The 26,369-nt window shown below is 45.0% G+C and overlaps 1 protein-coding gene across 3 annotated transcripts in view; it reads left to right on the top strand.

The window, feature by feature from the left end:
* Catspere (catsper channel auxiliary subunit epsilon) overlaps positions 1–26,369 on the top strand; it is a 58,095-nt gene that overhangs the window by 30,676 nt on the left and 1,050 nt on the right. Inside the window, exons 15-21 of one of the 3 annotated variants that reach the window (XM_090341520.1) lie at positions 264–314; positions 1,078–1,111; positions 1,380–1,456; positions 10,614–10,713; positions 15,111–15,197; positions 16,558–16,715; positions 24,996–25,049. In XM_090341520.1, the coding sequence (XP_090197646.1) occupies positions 264–314; positions 1,078–1,111; positions 1,380–1,456; positions 10,614–10,713; positions 15,111–15,197; positions 16,558–16,715; positions 24,996–25,049 (561 nt within the window). Of the gene's footprint in view, positions 1–263; positions 315–1,077; positions 1,112–1,376; positions 1,457–10,613; positions 10,714–15,110; positions 15,198–16,557; positions 16,716–17,867; positions 18,195–24,995; positions 25,050–26,369 lie in introns of those variants that run through there. The other 2 variants (XM_090341519.1, XM_090341522.1) reach the window with 2 other exon arrangements.

Here is a 26,369-nt window from a genome sequence, read left to right on the forward strand (position 1 = left end):
CTGAAGAACTGCCCAATTAGCTCTCACAGCCGTGACCATGCTCCACTTCTGGCTTTTTCCTATGTATGTGGTACCGAGAAATCGAACCCGGGTCTTCGTGCAAGCTAGGCAAGCACCCTACCACTAGGCCAAGCTCCCAGGCCCGAGTAAGAACCCTTTTTTGGCCGTCTCCAGTGAGAGAATGGCTGAGTGAAGTGCTTCAGTGTTCCTGTAATAGGTGTGAGATACTGATGTTACCCACCTTACTCTGTTCCATTCTGCAGGTTTAGTAAGACTGAATGTCAACACCGTGATTTCTCTTATGTGATTGACAAGTAAGAAACATTTTCTAACATTTGACATCAGTGTACGACTAATAATTTACCAGTAGTGAGTGCTTCGATGAGCTCCTCTCAGCATGTGTGGGTCTGGCTTGACACTGGGTAGTCAGTTGCTATACTAAGTGCGTAGGCATGGAAATGAATCTTCTCTGAAACACACAAGACAAAGGCTCCATATGATTGGGGTATGCAGAGCAGGTCTCAGTCTCCAATCCATGCTGTTCTGTCTGGTTTAAGGAAAACATGCAAGAGGATTTTCTTCCGATATCGTCTCTCCCCACTCCTACGTGCCTGTAATAGTTAAGTCATCACAATTTGTAGACTCCTTTGAATTTATAAGAAAGAAAGAGCCCATTGTAGTAAGACATCTAAATTAGGAGGTAACTGCAGTTGCAAAAGACACATCTATTCTTACTGATTCTGAAGTGCCTTCTTTCATCTATGACCATTCACATGAGTACAGCGCAATGAACACAGCCCCCATAAAACTATGCATCGGTCCAAGCAGGAAGGAGCTAGGCTGTAGTCTCGAACCATTCGTACTCAGTATCTGAGAATGGTGTGGCACATACAGGAGAAGGCGGTTGTGAATGTGTTCATGGATGTGAAAATACGTATATAGAAAGTGCTCAGTCATTTTTAGCCACATTTAGCTACTTTTGTGATGCCTTTTTTACCTAAACAAAGTCGTCATTTCCATTTTTAAGTTTGAAAAGAGGAAAGGGAAATAAATAATAAAAACTATCTTTCTTTACAGGTCATATCTGCGACATCGACCACCTAAAAACTTGGTAAGAGGGGCCAGAAGTTTGGCCTAATGGTAGAGTGCTTGCCTAGCATGCACGAAGACACAGGTTCAATTCCTTGGTACCACATATATATATATATATAAAAAAAAGCCAGAAGTGGTGCTGTGCTCAAGTGGTAGAGCTCTAGCCTTGAAAAAGCCCAAGGACAGTGCTCACGCCCTGAGTTCAGGGGGAAACCGTTTGAAGAAAACTAATTCTGTCGATGGGCCAAATACATACTGTAACTTAAGTGCTTTTCTTTTTCTAGAAGGTAAGGTATGACTGGGGAAAGTATGGCTGCCCAATGAAACTTGATTTCAGAGAAAAGTTTCAACCTTTGATTCAACTGTAAGTATAATTCTCATTTAAAATTTTAAATGATTTTCAAAAGTTTCACAATATTACTCATGCACCTAATGATGTGTTTTTAGCACAAAGTACATCTAAAATTTGGACTTCAATGCTAGTTTTACAAAGTTGGGCAAAAGTAGTCCCTGTGTATTGAGAGAGATTGCATAGTTTAGCAGCCAGGAGGTGAGTGGGCCATAGCCAACGCCTAGTGTTTGGGGGTTTCTGTTTTTGCTTATTTCCTTGTTTATATAATGCTTTATCCCTGAGATATATGTGTTACATATATACATATATGTTATATTATATATATATGTTATATGTATGAGGTAGACAGTTGAATACATTCTTCAAACCTGCTCATTATTATTATTATTATTATTATTTTGCCAGTCTTGGGCTGAAGCTCAGGGCCTGAGCACTATCCTTGGATTTTTCTCAAGGCTAGAACTCTACCACTTGAGCCTCAGCACCACTTCTGGCTGTTTCTAAGTATGTGGTACCAAGGAATCGAACCCGGGTCTTCATGCATACTAGGCAAGCACTTTAACCACTAGGCCAAACTCCCAGCCCTCTGCTCATTATTATTATTTCCAATACCAAGCACTGAGAATTCACATATTTATAACAGAATTTCTGTATTCAGAAGTTTGAGTGTCTGATGAACTAGGAGACTTAGGACTTGCCCTGCTAAGTAGAAAATAAGAAAAACTGGAGTGAGTGCGTGGCAACCAATGAGTCTCAGAATGAGAGAATCCAACCCAGTAAAACCCGGTAAGATGGTTCCAGAAGTTGTTTTAGAAAACCTGCACTTAAAGCCAGGCACAGTGGCTTACGCCTGTAATCCTAGCTACTCAGGAGGCTGAGATCTGAGGATCAAGATTCAAAGCCAACACAAGCACAAAAGGACCTGAGACTCCAATTAATCTCTAGAAAATGGGAAGTGGCACTGTGGCTCAAGGGCGTAAGGTAGTAGCCTGAAGAGATCAGGGACAGTGCCCAGTCCAAGTTCAAGCCCCATGACCCACAAAAAAAAAAAAAGAAGAAGAAAAAAAGAAAACCTGCTCTGAGTCACTGAGGCTTAAAGAATGATGACTTATTTAGCTGAGTCAGAGGGAGAAGGAGAGACATGCAGAAGGGATTAGTGTATATCATCGGGTAGGCCCTTCAAGCAAAAGCTTATGGAAGAAATTCTCTAGGAAATGTCTAATTTTAGAGCACAAAGTGAGTGCCATGTCAGTAGAAAAGGCTGCAAACCTGCATGGGCAGAGTCCAGGTCATGGAAGGCACTCTTCCATTCTCATGGTGACGTGGAATGGTGGAGTATTTGCTAAAGCCAGTCATATGGCTGTGGTACGGAAAGCGCTTGGCAGAAAGACGAGTTAGTGAAATGGTCCAGGAGGTAAAGAAGGACCAAAAAAGTAACAAGTGCAAAGAAAAGGAGTCCCTTCCGAGACACAGATACTAACAATGAGCCCGGCTTGATGGTGCCACAAGACAGGTGAGCCCAAGAAGTGTGGATCAGAAGAGAACTTCCAGCTCCGCCCTCTCTCGTCACCTGTGTCCATCACCACTGACGCTCAGGTACACCATCTGAGCCAGAGAGACGCTTGGAAGCCAGCGGCAATGTCACGAGGTCCAAGATAGTTGTGAGTGATCAGAGGTCGTTGGGGTATCTAGGTAGTCTGACTGCCACCCTCTTCCCAGCCCAAGTCCTGGGTGACAGAACAGGATGACATAGAAATCTGAACAGGACAACTAAGAGCCACTTGCCACAGACAAGAATATCTTGGCAGATGTGGCTTACGTTTGCAGAAATGGAGCTCTCTGCTGCCACACCAGTTACCACAGGGAAGATGGAGGAGGTATGTCAGCACCCACAGGATAGTGGATCACTGCTGAACTTGCTACCCCTGGAGGCCCAGTAAAATGTAGAACAGAAAGGTATTCAGAAGGATGTGGAACCCTAAAAGCAAGCCATTCCCAAGATGAAGACACTGAAGCAGAGCACGCACGCCCCACTTCTTTCCTCGAGAGACCAGTGTTCTGCTCACTGATGTCCCTCCACATAAAAGGGGACACGTAAGCACTTAGTAATATTCCTATGAGATTCCCCAGCGTGGGAGGGGGCTCCAAAGAGAAGCAATCCATGGCAAAGATGATCCCTACCAAGACAAGACGGTGCTCGAGAGTGAGCGGAGCCAAGTGTGCAGAATAAGTCCAGAAAGGACGTTCACAGGAATTTCAGGATGACTTAGAGAAACGAACGGAATAACAATTTTCAAGGTAAACATTTTTTCCTGGGAAAGAAATGAGAATTTGTAAGCAAGTATCACATTTGGAGACCTAGTGAACTGGCCCTAAATCGTGCCCAATTGCATGGGACACTGGTGTGTCACCTTGGCTCTAAAAGCAGCTGCTATGTGAAAGTTGTGTGCCGAGGCAGACTGCAGGGCATCTGCAAGGTGAGGTCCAGGCAGGTGCAGGCAAACGTCATCTACAATGTTTTCACTCGAGGAAAGAGAGGACAGAGAGGAACTGACTTATAAAGAAAAACAGAGCAAGGTACTGATGGCTCACACCAATCCTAGCTGCTCAGGAGGCTGAGATCCGAGGATGGCAGTTCAAAGCCAACCCAGACAAGAAAGGTCCATGAGACTCTTATCTCCAATCAAGCAGAAAAAAAAGGCAGAAGTGGAGGTGGCTTCCTAAAGAGAAAAGATAAGCATATTTCCAGTGGGAGGATAAAGGTTAAACATGAGTCGTAATTGTGGTGATATAGCAGACTGAGCTAATGAGTTATCTCCATCCACAATAGATGTGTCAGGGGCAAGAAATAAATTGAGAACTGCTCACCCAGCAGTGAGCTGAGGCCTGTCTTCATCCAGGAGGCTGGATCTGGGGATGGGCAGTTGGGCTTGACAGCCTCTATAGGGCCTGGAAACTCCTTTATTGATCTTTAGTACGTGAAGAGTGTGTGTGGGTGTGGGTGTGTGTGGACTAGAAGGAAACTAGAAAACTGGAACTAGGCATGGTAGTAAATCTCTGCAATCCCAGCACCTGATAGCCTAAAGCAGGAGGATCAATGCTCAGGGCAGCAGACTAAGGTTCTATCTTAAAATGGGAAGGAAAGGGGAAGAGAAAGTATAAAAGGGATAGGAAAGAAGGAGGGAAGGAATGAAGGAACAAACATGGACAGCACCCAAGCCCTGAGTGCAAGCCTAAGTACTGGTACACCTACACACGCACACACACTCACACATACACGCACAGAAGAAATTGAAGATAGCTCAATGAAAATTATCCAAATTGAGCCACAGGAGGGAAAAAAAACGTCTAAGTGTCTCTGGAATAATGTCAACAGTTCAACTTAAAAATAATTGAAGGAGAGAAAAATAAGAGAGGAAAAATGTCTAATCTTGGCTGAAATGTACCCAAAACATCAACTGTAGAGCCCAGAAAGTCAGTGAACCCTACACACTATATCATTAATTTAAAAAAAAAAAAAAACAAGCCAGGAGCACTGGCTCATGCATGTAATCCTAGCTACTCAGGAGGCTAAGATCTGAGGATCAAGGTTCAAAGCCAGCCCGGGTGCAAAAGGACCTGAGACTCTTATCTCCAATTAACCTCTAGAAAAGGGAAAGTGGAGCTTGGCTCAAGGGTAGGGTGGTAGCCTTGAGCTCAGGGACAGTGCCCAGGCTGAGTTTAAGTCCCACGATGCCACCAAAAAATAAATAAATAAAAAATAAAAATAAATAAATAAAATTTAAAAACAGTTAAAATGCTAAAAGTAAGTAAGGATAAAAATAAGTCAGTCATTAAAACCTGTTGGGGACAAAAAGATTCAATCTATTCAGAGGACAAAAGATAAGAATGACAGCTGACTTTTAGTTGGGCTGTGTGACACTGGAATGGGTTCAAATTCTGGAAACAAAGGAATTCTCCAGTTAGATTACCACACAATTTGGCTGCTCCTTGGGGCATGAACCTACCCTGAAGGTGAAAGTGAGGAGGTATTTGAACTTCATAAAAGAACTTCATTCACTCAAGCTAGATGTCAGATGGAGGCAACTAGCTGTCCCATCAGGAGATGGTTAGTGACAAAATCTGTTCTCCACTGGCAGGCTGAACTAGGAGAGTGCATCTGGTGGGTAGGTGTGATACGTGCCCTGGGGCACTCCCAACACACCATGAGTTCATTGCATCACAGCTTTGTCCTGAGTCCAGAAGGATCTGTGCACACTGGATGGAATGTTATTTAGCCATGGAAAGAAAGAAAATCGTGCTGGGCGCCAGAGGCTCCTGCCTCTAATACTAGCTACTCAGGAGACAGAGATTTGAGGATTGCGTTCAAAGTCAACCCCGGCTATCTGTGAGACTCTTTTTTTTTTTTTCTTTTTTGGTAGGTTGAAGGACTTGAACGCTGGGCCTGGCCGTTGTCCCTGAGCTCTTCAAGGCTAATGCTCTAGCACTTGAGCCACAGCACCACTTCCTGTTTCCTGGCAGTTAATTGGAGATGAGTCTCATGGATTTTCATGCCCGGGCTGGCTTTGAATCTCGATCCTTAGATCTCATCCTCCTAAGCAGCGAGGATCACAGGTGTGAGCCACTGGTGCATGGCTAGTCCCCAATTAGCAACCAAAAGACTGGAAGCGGTTCTGTGGCTCAAAATGGTAGAGCACTCGCTTGAGCTGAAGAGTTCAGGGACCGGGCCTAGGCCCCGAGTTCAAGCCGCATGACTTTTACATGATCCTCGCTCTGAGTGGAGTGAGTAATCACATCCGTGGAGACAGAAGTGCAGGGTGTAGGGTGGTTCCAGAGAAGCAGGAGGAGGGGTGGAGAATTATTTTATAAGTAGAGATTCCTCTTTGCCAGGTGAGCCGAATTCTGGAGATGGGTGGTAGTGGCAGTAATCCAGAGAGCTGCACACTTCCATGTGGTTAAAATGACATCTTTTATGTTACTGACATTTTACTATAACACAAAATTAACCTATACTTACCATACACCACAAACAAGGTGAAAAGGGCCTGTTGTTGACACACAAATAGCACAGGACGGCACTCTGGCCCAGAGAAAATGTCCCCAAAGCCAGGTTCCCAGCTAGCAGCCAAGGGCCAGCCCAGCGAGCCACCCTTTGGGAGGGTAGCATTCTCAGGCTGCCAACTTAACTCTTTTTGCAGAAGATAAACTATTTGGTAACCAAAGACACTGCATTTTAAAACAATATTCCATTTCATACGCATCAAAATGGAAAAATCACCTATCAATTCTACCAACTGCGGGCAAAACCATAGAAAAAATGAAGATCCAATCTGCAGCTGACAGAAGTTATCAGCTAGTGCAGCCACCTTGGGGACTGTGTGGCAAATCTGAAAGACTCGATTTTGTTAGGGATTTTCTTTATACACGTCCTCATGGATGAAACGTCAGAAACAACCTAACACCCCGTGAATGGAAGCCTGGGTGGAGAAAGGGCGTCACTGGCTAAGATGGGCAAAGTGGGTTGTTTGAGACACAGGGAATGAGATGCGTACCATGAGTTCTGAACTGGACAAAGAGGGAAGAGAGGTAGGGAAGAGCTTCTGCTGAAAAACAACAACAACAGAGGCCAAACAACTAGAAATCTCTTAAGAGATATCTCAAAACAGAACATTAAAATGAGAAAGAAAGGCACAACAGAAGCTCCAATTTAAGGTCTTACATACTCGAAAACCCGGCAAGTAATGGAGACTCGGTGACATGTAAATCTGTGCACACGTAAAGCACAAAGCACGGATGGAAATGGGAGGCAATGGTCTTTACATCCCTTTCTGGTGTCCTGCATACTAGAAACGTTGCACAATTAAAATAAAACTGGCTAGAGGGGTCGGGGGCTTGGCTCAGCGGAACAGCCCTTGCCTGGCAAGCGCAAGGCCCTGGGTTCGGTCCCTGGCTCTGGACAAACATAAATAAACAACTAACACTGGCTAGAGAAACAAGCAAGGCCAGACAGCAAGTTAAATGTGGAAGAGCTGACTCTCCCGGACTTCGGGGGGTGTGCAGGCAGATGGAGGAGGGGCTGCTTCAGGAAGGGGACTAAGGACTTGAGAAAGATCCTGTCTGGCAGTCTTGGCTGAGTCCATGGAGGAGGGGGGAAGAGGACTCTACAGAGAAGAGGCTTGGGAAAAAGGCAAGCATCTATGAGGGCAACACAGAAGGGACTGGCATAAGACTGGTAAGAAGATCCCTGGGGAGTTGAAGGCCCATCAGAGGTGAGGGAGGAGGAATGGGTCCGGTCAGCAGAGGTGAGGGAGGAGGAATGGGTCCGGTCAGCAGAGGTGAGGGAGGAGGAATGGGTCCGGTCACCGCAGATGCTGCCTTGGTGAAGACATCACATGGTGAAATGCCAAGCGTTGGATGCACAGGAATAACTGACTGTGAGTGAACCCAGCGCTGGGGAGACGGATTCAGATGGCCAAGCAGGAGACCAGGAAGCAAGGAAGGAAGTGCTGCACAGAGGTCAGGAAGAACTGGACCTGGATGTGTCTGTGAGCTGCTGCAAAGATGGAGGAGGCACAGCCAGAGAAGACTCCAGAAGCTTACTGTGGACGATCACCGACGCATTTTCCTAACAACATATTCATTTCTCTGCTACTGTGATACGCTTTTTTCCCCAGTCTTTCTAGATTAATCAAGTATTAGAAGGAACTACAGAAAGAAAGATAAACAAGGCTCACTGTTCAGTTGAGTTACAACAAAGCATAGTTAACAATCATACTCAGTCAAACATTTCTCACTGGCAAAGTTCGGTGCTCAGCTCGTTTTGAAAATCAGGCTGGCTTTGAGAACCTGGCAGCAGTGGCCCACCGAGAGTTGCAATTGTTAGTCTAAACCTCTCAATTCTAACAAAGTCCCTGCCCTTGCAGGGAAATGATCTAGAGCAAGGTTGGACAGAATTTTACAAGTAAAATAATAACAAGCTGGGTGCTGGTGGCTCACACCTGTAATCCTGGCTACTCAGGAGGCTGAGATTTGGGAATCAAAGTTTAAGGCCATTCTGGACAGAAAAGTGTACTAGACTCCAAGTCGAAAATAAGCAGCAAAGGGCCGCGAGTTTGGCCTAGTGGTAGAGTGCTTGCCTAGCATGCATGAAGACCCGGGTTCAATTCCTCAGTACCGCATGCATAGAAAAGCCAGAAGTGGTGCTGTGGCTCAAGTGGTAGAGTGCTAACTTTGAAGAAAGCCCTGAGTTCAAGCCCCAGGACTGGCAAAAAAAAAAAAGCAGCAAAAAGTCATGCTAGAAGCATGGTTCAAGTAGTAAAGTGCAGCCTAGCAAGTCCCTGAGTTCAAACCTGCTATCACCAAACAGAAAAATAAAAAAGATTCATCTCCAAAGGCTGGAGTGTGACACCTGAGGACATAAGGCACCCAGCTGGATCTGCTTCCGGCACTCCCAGCTTGCAGGAGGGCTTGAGAGCACGGGGTCTGGCTGCAAAAGGGGCTCCTGGAACGGAGTTTACTGCCCTGAGCCCTGGAGACCCCTACCGCTCCCTCCAGATCCAGCAGAGCCCCATGTTAAAGCACTCTAACATAGAAAACGACATCTATACTGAATACAATGGCATCCACCAGGCTGTGTGCAGTCGGTTTGCAGAGCAACAGGTCCAAATGAGAAGCCAGTTGCTAGGAGGTTAATAGCCAACTGGTGACATTTCTAATCTATACCAAAGTATATTAGTGAAAATAGACACTTATTGTTAAGGCAAGTGTATTTGTCACATGTGCTCGGTGAAAGGAATAAAATATTATCAAACATGATTATAACCGGAAGTCACGGGTCATGCAATGCATGGATATGGCCACAAGATGGCACGATGGCTCTTTGCACATGTGAAAGTCAAAAGCCAGCGCTAGGGATGGTTCAATAAAGATCTTTTTTTTTTAATTTTTAGTTTTTGGCTGTTTTTCTTGTTTTGGAAAATATAAGACTTTGCAATATTTCTCAGTAATTCAAGAGCTCCATGACTTTTGGAGGGTATGATAAAAAAAATTCTGCTCCTTTAATAAAGCTGCTAGAGTGAGAGCTTTGCAAATCCTTAACTAACTAGACATTTGTGTGTGTGCCTTGTTTTTCCTGTGATTAGAGAGGTACGTGCTCAGGCTGGAATTTTAGGGCTCTCCAAAGCCTTTCCCCCCACCCCACCAGGTCAAGCATCCGAAAGCCAGATATAGCACAATCCACAGTGGAGATCTGGGGGGTGAGACACTGTCTGGGACTTACTTTTTATGATGTATCAGGAGAGATATTAAAAGCAGAAGGTGGGTGGATAACTGAGACCAGGATGCCTCCGGTGAGTTTAGCAAACAGCTTCAGAAATATGATCAGTAACGGTTGGAGAAGGAAGCCAGACTGTTTCCATTCCTGCGAGTCCGCTAATACCAAGTGTGGACTCTGCTCACTGGGGCTTTAGCTTGAGTCTCAAGGCTCTATTTTTGTGTGTCAGGAAAAACAGGCACTGCAGGAGGCAGTTTCACACCTGTGAAACCCCTGCATCTGAGGGACGTACTGTCAGCTCGCGGGGGGGGGGCACTGCCGGGGTTCACAGTCGTGCCCCCGTTTTCATTCTAGTTGGGAGCAGGCAGCAGATGAGTTTGTGGATTAAACGACGTGAAGGAGCCAGCCTAGCCCTTCGTCCTCCATCACCCAGACCTCCCCCTTCTCCTGAACCCTCTTCTCATCACACACTGTTCCTGTCCAATTGAACCAAACTTTGTCACTCAAAGTTGACATTCTACCGCTTGAGTCACCACTTCCAGCTTTTTGCTAGTTAATTGGAAATAAGAGTCTCTTGGCTTTGTCTGCCAGCCTGGGGCAGACTTCAAGCCACGATCCTCAGGTCTCAGCCTCCTGAGTAGCTAGGATTATAGATGTGAGCCACGAGATGCGAGCCGGTTTATTCATGCACGCTTGACAGAAGCAACCTTTCCAATTACAATCATCTACAGAGACGCAGAGGAAGGGCTGGAGAATTTAACTTCCCCAGGATCAAATCACAGAGCTACAAGTGGTAAAGACAGAGCCAAAGCATAAGCCCATTTGACTTAGAAGCAGAACCCCCCACCCCGCTGGCTTAAGCTACAGTTCTAGTTCTGTGTTTGTGGTTCCTTTCAGATTTGATGAAAACGGCTACGTGAGAGATGTTGAAGTAAACTTCATAATGTGGGAGATACACGGCCGGGATGACTACAGTTATAATACCTCTATGATCCAGGTAGGAAGGCTTTGAATCTAAGCAGAATTCTATATGCAACGAGATGTGTTTTTCTAAGGAAACGGTAGCCAAATTGTGTCCGGTGGAATTTTTGTTTTGCTTTGTTTTGGTCGGTCACGGGGCTTAAACTCCGGGTCTGGGCACTGTCCCTGAGCTCTTTTTACTCAGGGTTAGTGCTTTACCACTCTAAGCCACACCACAACACTCCCAGCTTTTTGGTGGTGAATTAGAAATAAGAGCTTCGTGGACATTCTTACCCGGGCTGGCTTCGAACCAAGGTCCTCAGATCTCAGCCTTCTCAGTAGCTGGAATTGCAGGCATGAGCCACCAATGCCTGACTTCCATAGAAGTCTCTTTAAACCTATATTCTGTTTTAAATAACTACTAAAATTCATTTGTCACCAAAAAGCCATTGTTATATAAAACAGACAGAAAGGGGTCTGAAAAAAGTATGTTTGGAGTAGGATAATGTAATTACGTGGGAATACTCTGTCTCCACAGGGTAGTTAGTGTTAGATTCTTGGTCTTTCACTCCTCAGTGACATCCCTCACACACAACACAAAGGCCCATGGTGTGCCCCACCAGCTCCCCCTCTCTTCCTGGTCTCCCCTCACCATGGCCCCACACACTAATTCCCAAGGCACAGCCTGCCTCGGTGGTACCAGGAGTCCTGGGTCCCTGGCCCTCCGCAGGGGCTGCACGAGCCACCATCCAACAAACTCACCCAGAATATGTGCTATATCCACGACGGAAGCCCCTGCTCCGCCCCTCCCTGCCCCATAGTCTCACCTCCAAACCACTGTCCACACCCTACAAATCCCTCCATGGACCACAGGTCTATGTCCTTTCTCCATATTATTAACATACCAATGTTCAGGTGCCAGGACTCCCACCTCTAATCCTAGACACTCAAGAGGCTGGGATCTAAGGACCACAGTTCAAAGACAGCCCAGGCAGAAAAACCCATGAGACTCTTTTCTCAAATAAACTACTCAGAAAAGGCCAGAAGTGGCACTGTGGCTCAAGTGGGAGAGCGCTAGCTTTGAGCGCAAAGAGACTCAGGGATGGCACCTAGGCCCTGAGTTTAAGCCCTAGGACAGAAAGGGGGACGGGAGAGGGGGAGGAAAAGGAAAGAAACAGTGAAGTCCACAATATACACAAATAGATGAAACCTTAGGATGCAGCAGGTCTACAAAATCACAAATTGTCCCTCGGAACAACGGATAAAATCATTTGATAATTGGGGGAAAAACAAGAGAGAGAAAGGGGTCTAAAAAGCAAATCTCGGGAGCTACAGGCCAGCCTCGTGTGTGAAGATCCCTCAGTGTGGAACACACCAGGGCTTTCTTCCTCACATCCAACGGCTACGTCAGCACCTTCCACCGTGTGCAAATGGAGAGACAGATGCCTCAAAAAAATCTGTGATACAAGAAAAAAAGTTGGAACTCAAAGCTTAGAGGGTTTTCTGATAAAGTCTACCAAGTACTAAAGAAAAATATAAGCCAAGTCCTTCCTTCCTTCCTTCCTTCCTTCCTTCCTTCCTCCAGTTCAGCCATGCCCCAGCCCTTTCTTTCTCTGTGCTTTTAGTTATTTTAAGGTTCAGTTTCTCACCCAGGCCATCATTCACTGTACTTCTCCTGTCTCTGTCTGCTGCAGAGCAGGGTCTGCAAGTGTACACCACCATACCTGAGAGGAAATTTTGCTCTTTGGTTTTTGGGCTTTTTTTGCCAGTTGTGGGCCTTGAACTCAGAACTTGAGCATTGTCCTTGGACTTTCTCAAGGCTAGAGCTCTACCACTTGAGCCACAGCACCATTTCTGGCTTTTTTCTATGTATGTGGTACCGAGAAATCGAACCCTGGTCTTCATGCAAGCTAGGCAAGTACTCTACCACTAGGCTAAATTTCCAGCTTGTTCCTCAGGTTTATAAAACATTTCCAGAAAATGGAAGTTTGGAGTGACTTTCCAGTTCATTCCGTGTAGCCAGGACAGTATTTCAAATAATTATACCACAAATATAGATATAAAACATGTAAACAAGCCAGGTGTAGTGGTTCATACCTATAAGCCTTAGCAACTAAAATCTGAGGATCACAGTTCAAAGCCAGCACAGGCATTAAAGTCTGTGAGGCTCTGATCTCCAATGTAGCACCAGAAAACTGAAAGTGGAGCCTTGAGAAAAAAAAAAAAGCTCAGGGACAGTGCGTAGGCCCTGAGTTCAAACCCCATGACCAACACAAAACAAAACCAAGTCGAGCAGTGGCTCACGCCTGTAATCCTAGCTATGCACAAGGCTGAGATCTGAGGATCAAGGTTCAAAGCCAGCCTGGGCACAGAAGGACCTGAGACTGTTATCTCCAATTAATCACTAGAAACCCTAGAAAATGAGAAGTGGGGCTGTGGCTCAGGGGTAGGGCAGTAGCCTTGAGCTGAAGAGCTCAGGCCCAGAGTTCCAGCCCCATGATCTACACACACACACACAAAAACAAACATTAGCAAATCACATCCAGTCATGTCATCCAAGAATAATATATCCAATCCTCCAATCCTAGTCTTGTTTGTTTTCAGAAGACTTGGTATATCATTTGAAAAATCAAATATTCAATACATTACCAGAATAAGGGGAACAAAGCCTTAAGATTATTGTTATAGCTGATGAGAAATTATTAAGAATTTATCATCTGGGAAAGATGATGCATTGTACTCATAACCTGACTAATGGAATTGAAGCATCTTTATATTTAATAATAAAATAAAATAAAAGAATATATTATCTATATATAACATCAATTTTTAAATCCTAGAAAATTATAAATTGTAGCAACTTCCTTTTTTTTTTTTTTTTTGGGTGGGTTATAGAACTTGAACTCTGGGCCTGGGCACTGTCCTTGAGCTCTTCAGTTCCAGGCCACTGCCCTACCCTTGAGCTAAGAGGTTAATTGGATAAGAGTCTCAGGTCCTTTTGTACCTGGGGCTGGCTTTGAATATTGATCCTCAGATCTCAGCCTCCTGAGTAGCTAGGATTACAGATATGAGCCACCGCACCGGCTAGCAACTTCTTTTCTTTTTGGCCAGACCTGGGCCTTGAACTCAGTGCCTGAGCACTGTCCTTGTGCTTTCTTAAGGCTAGAGCTCTACCACTTGAGCCACCACACCATTTCTGCTTTTTCTATGTATGTATATGTGGTACCCAGGAATCAAACCCAGGTCTTTGTGCATGCTAGGCAAGCACTCTACCACTAGGCCAAACTCCTGGCCCCAGCAACTTCTCTCACCTAATAAAATACAGACACAAAAAACTATAGCAAATCTTACATTTATTAGTGAAAGTTGTTTTTTGTTTTGTTTCCTTTTCCTTTTGGTGCCTATATCGAAGCTTTAACAAGCCTCACCCTCTTGGCTTTCGTGCTCAAGGCTAGCACTCTACTATTGAGCCACACGTCCACTTCCAACTTTTTGCTGGTTAATTAGAGACAGAGTTTCTAGGATTTGTCTGTCAAGTCTGGTTTCCAACTACAACCCGCAGACCTCAGATCTGAGCAGCTAGGATTATAGGCATGAGCTGCCAGCACCCAACAATGGTGAATTTTTTTTACATCTTCCCTCTGAAATCAGGAAGAAAACAGGAATGGCTCTCACCATTTCTACACAGAATTGTTCATGGATATTTTTACAGTATAATGAAGAAGAAAATAAAGACAGATAAACTGGGAAGGGTGAATTAAATCTGTCTTATCTATAGCTGGGCACTGTGGCTCATACCTATAATCCTAGCTACTGGGAGGCTAAGCTCTGAGAATCACGGTTCAAAGTCAGGCCAGATCGGAAAGTTCATGAGACTCTTATCTTCAATTAACCAACAGAAAAATGGAAATGGCACTGTGGCTCCACGAAGTGGTAGGGTGCTAGCCTTAAACAAAAAGAGCTGAGCCACAATGCCCAAGCTGAGTTCAAGCCCCACAGCTGACCAAACGAACAACAAAAAACCCCTGTCATATCCATCCACACGTGACAAGTGTCAACATGACACAAATAGAGTATATGTGGGGACATTTTCCAAACATGGGATTGACATACAACAGCACACTGCTCTCTGTGCATAAGCCGACATCCAAAACGTGGGAGTTGTGAACATATCACCATTTCCGGGGCATCCGGATGTACTTTCACCAGCGGATAATGTGATGGAGCATTGCTGCGTGTGTGCACAGGTGGGTTTTTTTTTAAATTCTTTTTTGAGTTGTTGTTGTTATAAAGGGGATGCAGCAGAAGGGTTACATTTCGTAAGTCAGGTAATGAGTACATGTCTTTTGTGTCAGTGTCACCTCTTTTTATTTTATCATTGTAATTAATAGTCAGTGTCATCTCTCGCTTCTATACTTGGTGATATTTCCACAGAGTGGATGTTTAAATGAAGCACAGACCTGGGAGTCGATGCTGGAGCAGAACGAGAACCTGCCACTAGAGGAGGTGTGGGGGCCCGAGGTAAGGGCCCATACTAACCAAACCTGGTGGCGACACTTGGGGTTCACGTTTGTAAAATCCGCTAGTGAAATCTGTTGAGCTGCATTCTTTCAAAACTGTTTTGTCTTTATTTTTCTTTGGCTTTTCTTTACATTTTGCTACCAACTTGTCACTGTTGAAAATCTGCAAGACTCTGTATTAAAACATTAAAAATAGGCCTGGGGCCGGGAGTTTGGCCTAGTGGTAGGGTGCTTGCCTAGCATGCACGAAGACCTAGGTTCAATTCCTCGGTACCACATACATAGAAAAAAGCCAGAAATGGTGCTGAGGCTCAAGTGGTAGAGCTCTAGCCTTGAGAAAGTCCAAGAACAGTGCTCAGGCCCTGAGCCCAAGTCCAGGACTGGCAAAAAAAAAAACAAAAAACAAACAAACAAACAAAAAACAGCAGTGGTACTGTGGCTCAAGCAATAGAGCTCTAGCCTTGAGAAAGTCCAAGGACAGTGCTCGGGGCTCAAGCCCCGGTCTGGCCAAAAAAAAAAAAAGTAGGACTGGATGCCAGGCACTGGTAGCTCACACCTATAATCCTAGCTACTCAGGAGGCTGGGATCTGAGGATCAAGGTTCAAAGCCAGTCTGGGCACTAAAGAACCAGAGACTCTTATCTCCAACTAACCACCAAAAAACCAAAAGTGGTGCTGTGGCTCAAGAGATAGTGGAGATAGAGTGGTAGCCTTGAGCTGACCAGCTCAGAGACAGTGTTCAAGCCCCATGACCAACCAAAAAAAAAAGGAGTGGTAATATGGTTCAAAAGTGGCAGAATCCTGCCTAACCAACAAAAGGCCCTGAATTCAGTTCTCAGTGCCACCAAATAATGATACTATGAAATAAACATATAAGTAAAAAATAGATTTAAATTTAAGAATAAAATATAAAGGGGGACAAGGGATAAAAAAAGTATCCTTTTGGTTTATACTGTGATATTTACAGAGAACCACAGAGGACAAATAAGAGCCCAGGGGAAGACAAAACCCAAACAGTATACACCTTGACCAGTGTGACCCTCTGGGTATCCACTTCCAGCCTCTTTCCAGCCAGCATCCTCCATGCCCTGCTGCCTTGTTTAGGGGAGACACTCCTCTATTCTCAGTGCCCCACAGAGGGATTTTTACATATACAACAAATGCAGCCTTTGCTTCCACACGGCTTTGCTTTTAACCCAATTTTTCAGGATAAAGGCTGAAAATGCTATTCAGCATTGCGACAACAGAGAATAGAAGTGAATAGCTATGCAGCTCAAATAATTGTCTAAATATATAGCATCTAGTTTCATTTACTAAAGTCAGAAAATGTTCTTAAAAGTTTTGTCTTTGTTTCTCTTTCAGAACTATAGGCCCTGTTTTTCGTATGCTATTGGAAAACCAGGAGACTTAAACCAACCGTATGAGATCATCAACATTTCTAATCATAACCACTTATTTTGGCCCACTGACCATACAGGAATGTATGTGTTTCGTGTGAAGATCTTGGATCCAAACTATAGGTAAATATACATGTTTTATTAAGATGATTTTAGCAATAATTCCTCAAAATGGAATTGTTTTCTTGGTTTAATTTGACGCCAACTAAACATCCAGTTGTTGTTATTTCTTTATTTCCTTTTTACTTTCCTAGTAAGTACATTAAATATTCTTTGGGGATGCCAGGACATTTTCTGCTAATCATTAAAGCACTCAATTTGAAAACTCTGCTGTTGCCATAGACCCAAACATGACACAAACGCAAAGGCGTCTTTAAGGGGCTTGGGATTAAGCCACAAGAGAGACCAGTGAGGGTCCTCTCACCAGCCAGGCGCAGCGGGACAGCCTGCTCACACTGCTGCTGCTCTCCTCAGGCCCCACGGTGATTCTGAGAGGGGAGGGGAGGGCCTTGGGGGCGGCAGGAGGACACTTTCTGGAGAACGTGGAGCCCTGCTCAGTTAACCCCTGGAATGACCACAGAAGATGGCTACCTTTGTATGTTGAGGGTCTTATCCTGTCCATCTGTAGGTTCCAGTCAGGATTTTAAACTGTTTATGGGACATGCTCATTTAGAATTCCACTGTCCTCTGGGTTCATGATACAAGTCCTTAATTCCACAGACATTCATTGAGAAGGACATGCATGAGCACCGTGTTTAAATGCCTAGGAGTGTTTAGATGAGATAATGTAAGTTGTCCCTTCAGCAGAAAGAAGTGATTGTGACAGAGGATGTAAAACAATACAGTATCTGATATAACAACAGAAATGCAACACAGAGGTGGGCAAGGAAAATGAGAAGCATTTTCCTACTGTACAGCAGGGATGAGGCCGGGAGCGTGGCCTAGGGCTAGAGTGCTCGCCTAACATGCACGAAGCCCTGGGTTTGATTCCTCGGCACCACATATACAGGAAAAGCCAGAAGTGATGCTGTGGCTCAAGTGGCAGAGTGCTAACCTTGATCAAAATATGTCCAAGGACAGTGCCCAGGCCTTGAGTTCAAGCCCCAGGACTGGCAAAAAAAAAAAGCAGGGATGAGTTTGCAGAAGAGGACACATTGAACAGAAAACAGTATTATAGGATGAATAAGAAACAGCAATGCAGAGAGAATAACAGAAATCCTAACAGAGTGAAAGCTTCAGGATGTAAAAACCTATATCAACTTTTGTGTTTTAAAGGAGAATCTGGTAACAGAACTAGAGAAATAGAAGAACCTCAACTGAGGAAAGTAAGGAAACAACTGAAGCTTTACGTAGTTAATATGGAGACTCGTGGTACATTTTAAGAAAGTAATAACAATAATCTGATAACAGTTTGACACTCTACTATTGGGGTAAGAAGGTCAGGTAGAAAACTATGACTCGGAAGTATGGCCGAGTAATAGAGCGCTTGCCTAGCATGTACGAAGCTCTCAGTTCAATTCCATGATGCCACATACACAGATAAAGCCAGAAGTGGTGTGGTGGTTCAAGTGGTAGAGCACTAGCTTTAAGAAAGTCCAAGGACAGTGGCCAGGCCCTGAGTTCAAGCCCGAGGACTGGCAAAAAAAAAAAAAAAAAAAAAAAGAAAAAAAGAAAGATTGAGTTGATGTAGTTTATTCTTGGTTATCAAAATATTCGTGGAGCTTTGGATTTTACATTGGTGAATTCATAACATTTGGAAAAGCGTGACACACACCAGACGATCTCAGTTACCTAAAAGGGATTGGTGTTACATGAGCATCTAGACCATCATGTCCAACTGAACTGCTTGTGGCAGTAACACTTTGCTTATATATGTTTTCTTTAATGCACATGTTCAATAAATTTTATTTAAAAAAAGAAAGGAAGTAAATAAGTCATGGGGCTTTTTTTTTTGCCAGATTTGAGGAGATAAGAAATGTCCCATTAGAAGTAGAATGACTGGGATAGTAACTCTAGCCAGAAGTTTATTACAAGGAGGCCATAAATAAACTTCCAGATTCTCTGACAAGGTGATTATGGTTGTCAGAGGGCAAGAGTGCAAACACTAGAGCAGTGCTTGCAGGGTATGGGAACAGATGCTGTCTTTGGGCTGTGCTGGGTCTAACTGGCTGTTGAGAGGATGGCTAGATGACTACCACGTCCGCACACAAGAGCAGCTGCCGGGCAAAGTAACCGAGGAGCTCCAGTTTAGCAGGATAGGTTTGGAGAGGTTTCTAGTTAAATCTCCTCCTCTTTATCTGGGCTGTCACATTCAATAGCCACTGCCACTCTGAACTTTCCCAAAGCTCTAATTTTATACTAGGTCAGGTTCTACATGCAAAAGTTCAATATGCATATGAATGCTTATGAAATCAAACTTATTTTTTTTTTGTGGGTCATGGGACTTGAACTCTGGCCTGAACTCTGAGCTCTTCAGCTTAAGGCTACCACTCTACCCTTGAGCCAAGCCCTACTTCCCATTTTCTAGAGGTTAATTGGACATAAGAGTCTCAGGTCCTTTTGTACCTGGGCTGGCTCTGGACCTTGATCTTCAGAGCTCAGCCTCCTGAGTAGCTAGGATTACAGACATGAGCCACCCTGCCCTGCTAAATCAAACTTTTGTTGGAGTGGGGAGCATGAGGCTTAAACTCTGGGCCTGGGCACTGTCTCTGAGCTCTTCAGCTCAAGGCTGCCACCCTACTTCTGGAGCCACAGCGCCACTTCCTGTTTGCTAGTGATTTATTGGAGATAAGAGTCTCAGGGCTGGCTTTGAACCTTGATCCTCAGATCTCAGCCTCCTGAGTAGCTAGGAGCACCCTGCTAAATCTAACTTTAAAAAAAAATAAGCTTACATCTAGAGTCCCTGCTGCTGCAGGGCTCTCAGACTGTGGGTGGAAACTTTCTTAAACATCACCAACTCCTCTCAATTCCTCTCCCTTGCTGGGCACCAGTAGCTCGTGCTGTAATCTTAGCTACTCAGGAGGCTGCACAGCTCAAAATCAGCCTGGAAAAGAAAACTATGAGATTCTTATCTCCAAGTAGCCACTAAAAAGCCCAAAATACTGCTGTGGCTCAAATGTTAGAGCATCAACCTTGTGTAAAATGCTGAAGAGAGAATGTGGTTAGTATTTTGATCTGCGTGTGTCTTCACCCAGCCCTGCAGAACAACTACAGTCTTCATTTTTGTGGAATCTGAGCCTTCCTCAGTGAAAAAGTGAGGGGTTGCCCTCCCCGTCCTCCTCTTCGGATTCCTAACCTTATGTGAGGAAGAACCCGTCTATCTTGGTCACAGGTTCAGAGTTCTGACCTCATTATAAGAACCTTACAGTCTCACCAGTGACTACTCATGCTCGCTTTATGACTTCCTTTGCTGTGCAATTTATCATCCAAACTTCTGAGAGCCAAATGGAGGTGGATACCAAAACCACTGTAGGTCACCAGTGCACGATGATTACCTAATCATAAAAAGCAGCCTGCAAGGCCCAGACCCTGCTTGAGGCCAGTGAGCTCCGAGTATACTTTCTTTGGTTGTAAAGTAAGGTCCCTGCTCACAATAGTACCATATGGAGGACACCCAGCGTGTTTCTAACAGGTGTGGCAGGCATTGAGTTATACAGAAAAGGTAAGTATATCACAGGTGGAATCACCATGTCGCTACATGGTGTCTGCCAGCCACCAGGTGGCAGTCTGATGCCTCTGGCTTCACGTCCTTTGGAAGGCCTAAGATTGGGCTCTACTGAAGGCAAACTGGATGGTTTCTAGGGCTGGCAACCACACCAGCGCTGCAGAAGGGAGATATGGGCATTCTGCCCACATAGCTTACAGGCCATTAAACAAGCATTTGGATGGCTAGGAAAAGAGGCTCTTTTGATAAACATTCATGTCAGATATGAATATTCTAATTCTTCAGCCTTGTTGCAAGAAGTTCATCTGCATGCCTTTTCCCTAAAACCTCTTTGCATCAATTCTTGTTTCTTCCAAGTACTACCTGACTACCATCCAGACCTTGAACTCATGTCTGTGACAGGCCGTCTCTCCTCTTAGGAAAGGTAGGAACATAGATCTTGCAGAATGTTCCTCATACTTGCAGGCTTTATTTTCTCCTTTGTTCATCAAGACTGTTCCTGAGTGGAGCTACAGTCCATCTCTGGATTCAGGGCAATCTGCAAATCCTGCAACAAAACCATGAAGAACTCTACATGTCGAGGCATACTTGAGCTATGACTCAACTCTTCATGCACGTCCTCCCAAGACCAGCTCTGCACTGAATCACGCTGTGGGTCTGCACTTCACAACAGGGGTCAGCTGGCTTCACAGCGACCGATCGTGCTGTCAGCTCAGTTTTTACCAAGGCCTTAGCCATGAGCAGCTTCTCAAAACGATGTCTGACAAAATAGTGTTTGCATTTGCTTTAAAATTATAGAGGCATGTTCTGACCTTCCTCATGTAAACCTGACAGGCACAAGCACCCCTTAAAGTTCCCAGGGCCTCACCACCCACCGGTAGAGCTTCTGGTCCCAAGAACTACACCACAGTGGTTTCCCCTCACCCAGGCTCTCGGAGTGCTCTTTACCCTGGATCCCAGTCATCAATTTATAGAAAGAAGCACATCGAACTAAGTGTGCTATGTTATCCTCAGATCCAGCCTGGGACAAAAACTTAGAATAAGCATCCTCTGCTGTTCTGGGAGGAAGCCCGACCAGCAGCTGTCCTTCCCTCGTGAAGGTGCATTGTGTACACAACAAGGCATGGGAGCAAGACTGCTCCACAGGACTTCTGTCAACCGTATAATGGACCAGCAGTGATGTCCTATGAAACAATGAAAGAAGCAAGCTCAGTCCTGAAGTGGCACCAGTCTAAAGTGAACGTTAGGACTGCAGGGAGGGTAGAAGCATCTGCTTCTGGTCTTTTCTGCCTTCTCTGCTTACTAGAAGAGGAGGGAATATTTTATCAAATTAATGCATGTTTCTCACATGCTTGATTTGCTTCAGAAAAGTCATTGCTGTTCTCACGACAGTCTCCTCAGTTCTCCTGATCCATCCATTTTCTGAACTCAAAAGAAGTTAGTGTTCGTTCTGTCGCTCAGATTTTTGGGAAGTGGACTGTGAGATGAAGATCAGCCTGCTGGAAGTTTATTGAGAAGTATTCTGTGATCACCAGCTTTGAGGCCGCGAAGGAAGTAAAATTGCGGAGCAAAGGTGGTCAAGGCTGCAGTGTGGTTCAGTAAAGCCTTCAGCGGATCTCACAGGAAGCCCAGGGCCTGTGATGGCCTTGCAGGGCTGTTCTGAATTGGAGGACAGGAACAAGGCCTTTGTGCCTCTAAGCCAACTGACACTGGGGCAGATGACTGAGGGAAAGCGGCAGGCCCTGTGAGTACCGTGAGTACATCGCCTCTGATTATGTATTTCAGAATGGAGGAAACACTATAGAAGGTGGCCTGAGAGCTACGGTGAAGAGTCAAAACTCAATCTGTACTTGCCTTCCGTGTTCCCTTTCTCCATGGGCCACCTTTAGATTGGTTCCACTGTTGAAATAAAAAAAAACCTGTAAGTGCTGGGCATTTCTGCTTTCCCAGTGCACATTTATCCTGCAGAAAGCCTGAGGGAAGATTTCAGACAAGGCACGAAGGTTGTTTTCATGGTTTCTTCCTCAAGGATTCTCATAAACTTAAGGGGTTTTGAATACACCAGCAGACAGGTGCAGGAATTAGCTAAAGCTTTACCTAATTACAATGGCTATTGCATGGCTTATATCAGGCAGCTGCACATCAGATTTACTTTGGTTGTAGAAATCAAGTAGGATCTTGGAGAGCTGCTTGTGTATTTCAGTCCTGGAGGCCCCATAATCAACTATCCACGCCCACAGATTCATTCACGTCTACGCATGAGGAAGACAGTTTGTTGAAGGAACACAGCCTCTTGCATCTCTGTTGAGCCATTTGCCTCTGCTGTGAAAGGCCCCTGCATCCTTACTGAAATGGAAGACCTCATCCCAATACTATCATCTCCTTCCTATACCTAAAAAACCACCACAAAACACTGCTTCTGAGCTCAGTAACTTACGTCTGATAAAGTCATGTCAACATCCCTCTTTCCTTGGCCTTAGATTTATTTCTAATAGGGATTCTGGCATCTGGATTTTTATTTGATTTAGGAAAGCACTCTATTTGTCCTATGGTTTAGAAAGAGGAATCCTGAAGTCTCCAAGTATACTTAAGGATTTACATCTTCATCCTAGCAGGTTTGGCTTTTGTTGTTTTCTTTTCTTTTGTCATTCTTAGGGCTTGAACTAGGCACTGTTCCTGAACTGCTTTTTGCTCAAGGTAAGCACTCTACCCCTTGAGCCACAGCTCCTCTTCTGGCTTTTTTTTTTTTTTTTTTGGTCATTTACTGGAAATAAGAGTTTCAGCTAATTTTCTCAGTTCATTTCAAAGTATGATCCTCAGATCCTTAGTAGCCCAGCCTCCTAAGGAGCTCGTATTACACATGTGTACCTCCAGTGCCCAGCTAGTTCTATTTTGATGTCATGTACTTTGAAGCTTTGTTTAAGGTGATGCGTGTTCAAGATTATTATCTCATCTTTGGGTTTTTTTTGGGGGGGGTGTCATAGAGCTTGAAGTTGGCCTGGGCACTGTCCTTGAGCTCTTCAGCTCCCACCCTAACCCTGGGCCTGGACATTGTCCCTGAGCTCTTCAGCTCAAGGCTACCATCCTACCCTTGAAGCTCTACTTCCCAGTTTTCTAGAGGGTAATTGGAGATAAGAGTCTCAGGTCCTTTTGCTCCCCAGGCTGGCTTTGAACCTTGATCCTCAGATCTGAGCCTCCTGAGTAACTAGGATTACAGGCATGAGCCACCGCACCGGCTATTATGCCATCTTTATTGTTTTCTATGCCTTTCTTGTTCTGGCCAGACAAAGAATAATTTAGGCTTAAGCAAAGTACCCACTTCTTTGTTAAGTAGTTTGGTAAGACCTATTGTATAGTATTCTTTTCTTTCTTCTTGAGTCATGGTCTTACTATAATAGCCCGGGCTGGCCCCAAACCTGCGATCTCCTGCCTCGGCCTTCCAAGCATTGGCCCCCACACCCAGTTATCGTACAGTATTCTCAGAAGTGACTAACTTTGCTGAACAGTTAGCAAATACTCAATAGAAGTTAGCTCTTCTGTCTTCTCCCACATGAACGTAGGCGAAGTCTCATTACTTATTCACATTCTGCCCCACTGCAAGCAACATGCTAAGTCATGAGCACTGACTCTCAGTAACTTCAGAAATGATAATGCCACCCCCTACTTTGAGCTCCTGACATTTGCATCCCGTAGAAGACAGTCTTTATCAGGTGGCCCCATAGCTCCAGGGTCAGAAAAACCTAATTGCAAAGCCAGGTGTCAGTGGCTCACACCTGTAATCCTAGTTACTCAAGAAGCTGAGAACTGAGAATTACAGTTCAAGGCCAACCCAGGCAGGCAAGCCCATGAGGCTTTCCAATTAACTATCAGAGTTGGGGGGCCAGAAGTGTAGCCTAGTGGTAGAGTGCTCGTTTAGCATGCACAAAGCCCTAGGTTCGATTCCTCGGTATCACATACACAGAAAAGGCTGGAAGTGCACAGGGGCTCAAATAGCAGAGTGCTAGCCTTGAGCAAAAAAGTATCCAAGGATACTCAGTGCCCAGGCCCTGAGTTCAAGCCCCAGGACTGGCAAAACAAACAAAAAAAACCCTATCAGAGTTGGAAGTAGAGCGGTGGCATCAGTGCTAGAGCACTAGCTTGGAGCAAAAAAAAGGGACAACACCCAAGCTGAATTCAAGCTCTAGGACTGGCACACATCTAAAAAACAAACAACCCCCCCCCCCCCAAAAAAAAAACCCAGTCCTGAACTGAAGCCCAGGCTCTCTTACGCAAATAACTGTGCAGACTGGTGCACGTTTCTTAGCCTATGCACACCTCATCGAGAAGGAAGGGCACGAGGCCACAGTGCACATGGCTCGCCAGCACCTCTCGGAACCAGCAAGCACTCAAACTCGCACTTGTCTCTAGGAGCAGTAAGGGGTGAGGGCAGGCTAGCTGCTTGCTATTTCTGTCACTACCTGTTGGTGCTCGGACCCCTGCTGCCAGGATTTCCTTGCCCAGTAACCACTGCTGACATGCTGTAAAGCTGAGGGAGGGACGGTTAGGCCTGGGGACCCTCGCCCCGAGGATACAGAGAGGGAGAAGACATCCCCCCGTGGAGACACAGACCAGTCTCCTCTTCTGAGTCTTGGCAGGAAAATGACTCCTTAATAAATGGATTTGTTACTGTAGAGATTTGGCGGGGGCGGGAGGGTTAATAGATCTAATTTAATCTTCAATATGACTTTTCTGATTTGCAGTTTCTGTAACCTGACGACCATATTTGCCGTGGAGACCTACGGAATGATTCCCAAGTAAAGACCAGAGTGTGGGCTGTTGGGGGCACGGCTAGGACAGACAGAAGGAAGGCCAGCCACACAGACGCAGTCTGTCTGTGCGGCAGGGTCCCTGGAAGCAATCCTGTTACACACATATTTTGTCGGATGTAACGGAATGAATCTAAGAATAAGAGCCGACTTGTACAATGTTTTCATTGCGAAGCCTGTGGCTTTTCTATAAGTCCTGCCTGTGTTTTTCATGCCTTTGGTGGCTTTGGCTTCATTTTGATTTGGCTCTCTAGGAAATGATTTCCCAGATGATAGAAACTTGTTACTTTCCTGAAGTCCTAATATTTTCACATGACACAGGTCATGTATGCCTATGTCGGATGACTTGAACACAGTATGTATGTGTGTTATACATACCAGGGAATCCACAAGGATTGCTAAAACTCCTTTTTATCCATCACTTATTTATTCCTTTGTTTCTAAACCCATTCAGCCACTCTACCCATTCTGTCTCTACTGCATCTTCCAGATATGCTTGCAGAAAGCCAAGGTAGGAGCCGGGCACTGTGGCTCATGCCTGTAATCCTAGCTACTCAGGATGCTGAGATCTGAGGATTGAGGCTCAAAGCCAGCCCCAGCACTAAAGAACATGAGATTCTCATCTCCAATTAGCCACCAGAAAACTAGAAATGGCACTGTGGCTCAAGGGGTAGGGTGGTAGCCTTGAGCTGAAGAGCTCAGGGACAGCGCCCAGGCCCAGAATTCAAGCCTCATGCCCCCCCACAAAGGAATTATGGCATAAAAGGAAAACAAAAGGAGCACTAGTACTAGGATAGCAAGTAGAAAACAGCACTTAAGTGTTTGACCTAAGAAATAAAGCTACTCTCACAAAAGACACCCAAACAGTCATGATCAAAGATCAGAGCTCTGGCACCCAACTGGCAGTGCCACCCAATAAGCAACATACATACACACCCACACACATACACACACATACACATACACACACACACATACACACACACACATACACACACACACACGCACACACACACACACACACACACATGCACACACGCCTGGCTGAACCTCAAAGTCAACACTCCCCAAAGTAAATCAGCCTAGAATCTCTTGGGCCTAGGAGTTTGAGGGCAGCCTGGGCAACTTAGAGACACCTCATTTCCTCACCCCTTAAGGGGGAAAAACAAACACTCTTGCCTATGAATTTCCCCAGCCATTTCATTCCATTTCTTCAGCCACTAATTTAGTAAAAGCCCACATTATCGCTCACCTAGCTATTATAATACCTCAAAACTGACTTTCCTGTCTTTATACCCAAGGTTCCTT

Source organism: Megascapheus bottae, chromosome 10 (assembly GCF_031878675.1).
Source record: "Megascapheus bottae isolate mThoBot1 chromosome 10, mThoBot2.hap1, whole genome shotgun sequence".
NCBI lineage: Eukaryota > Metazoa > Chordata > Mammalia > Rodentia > Geomyidae > Megascapheus > Megascapheus bottae.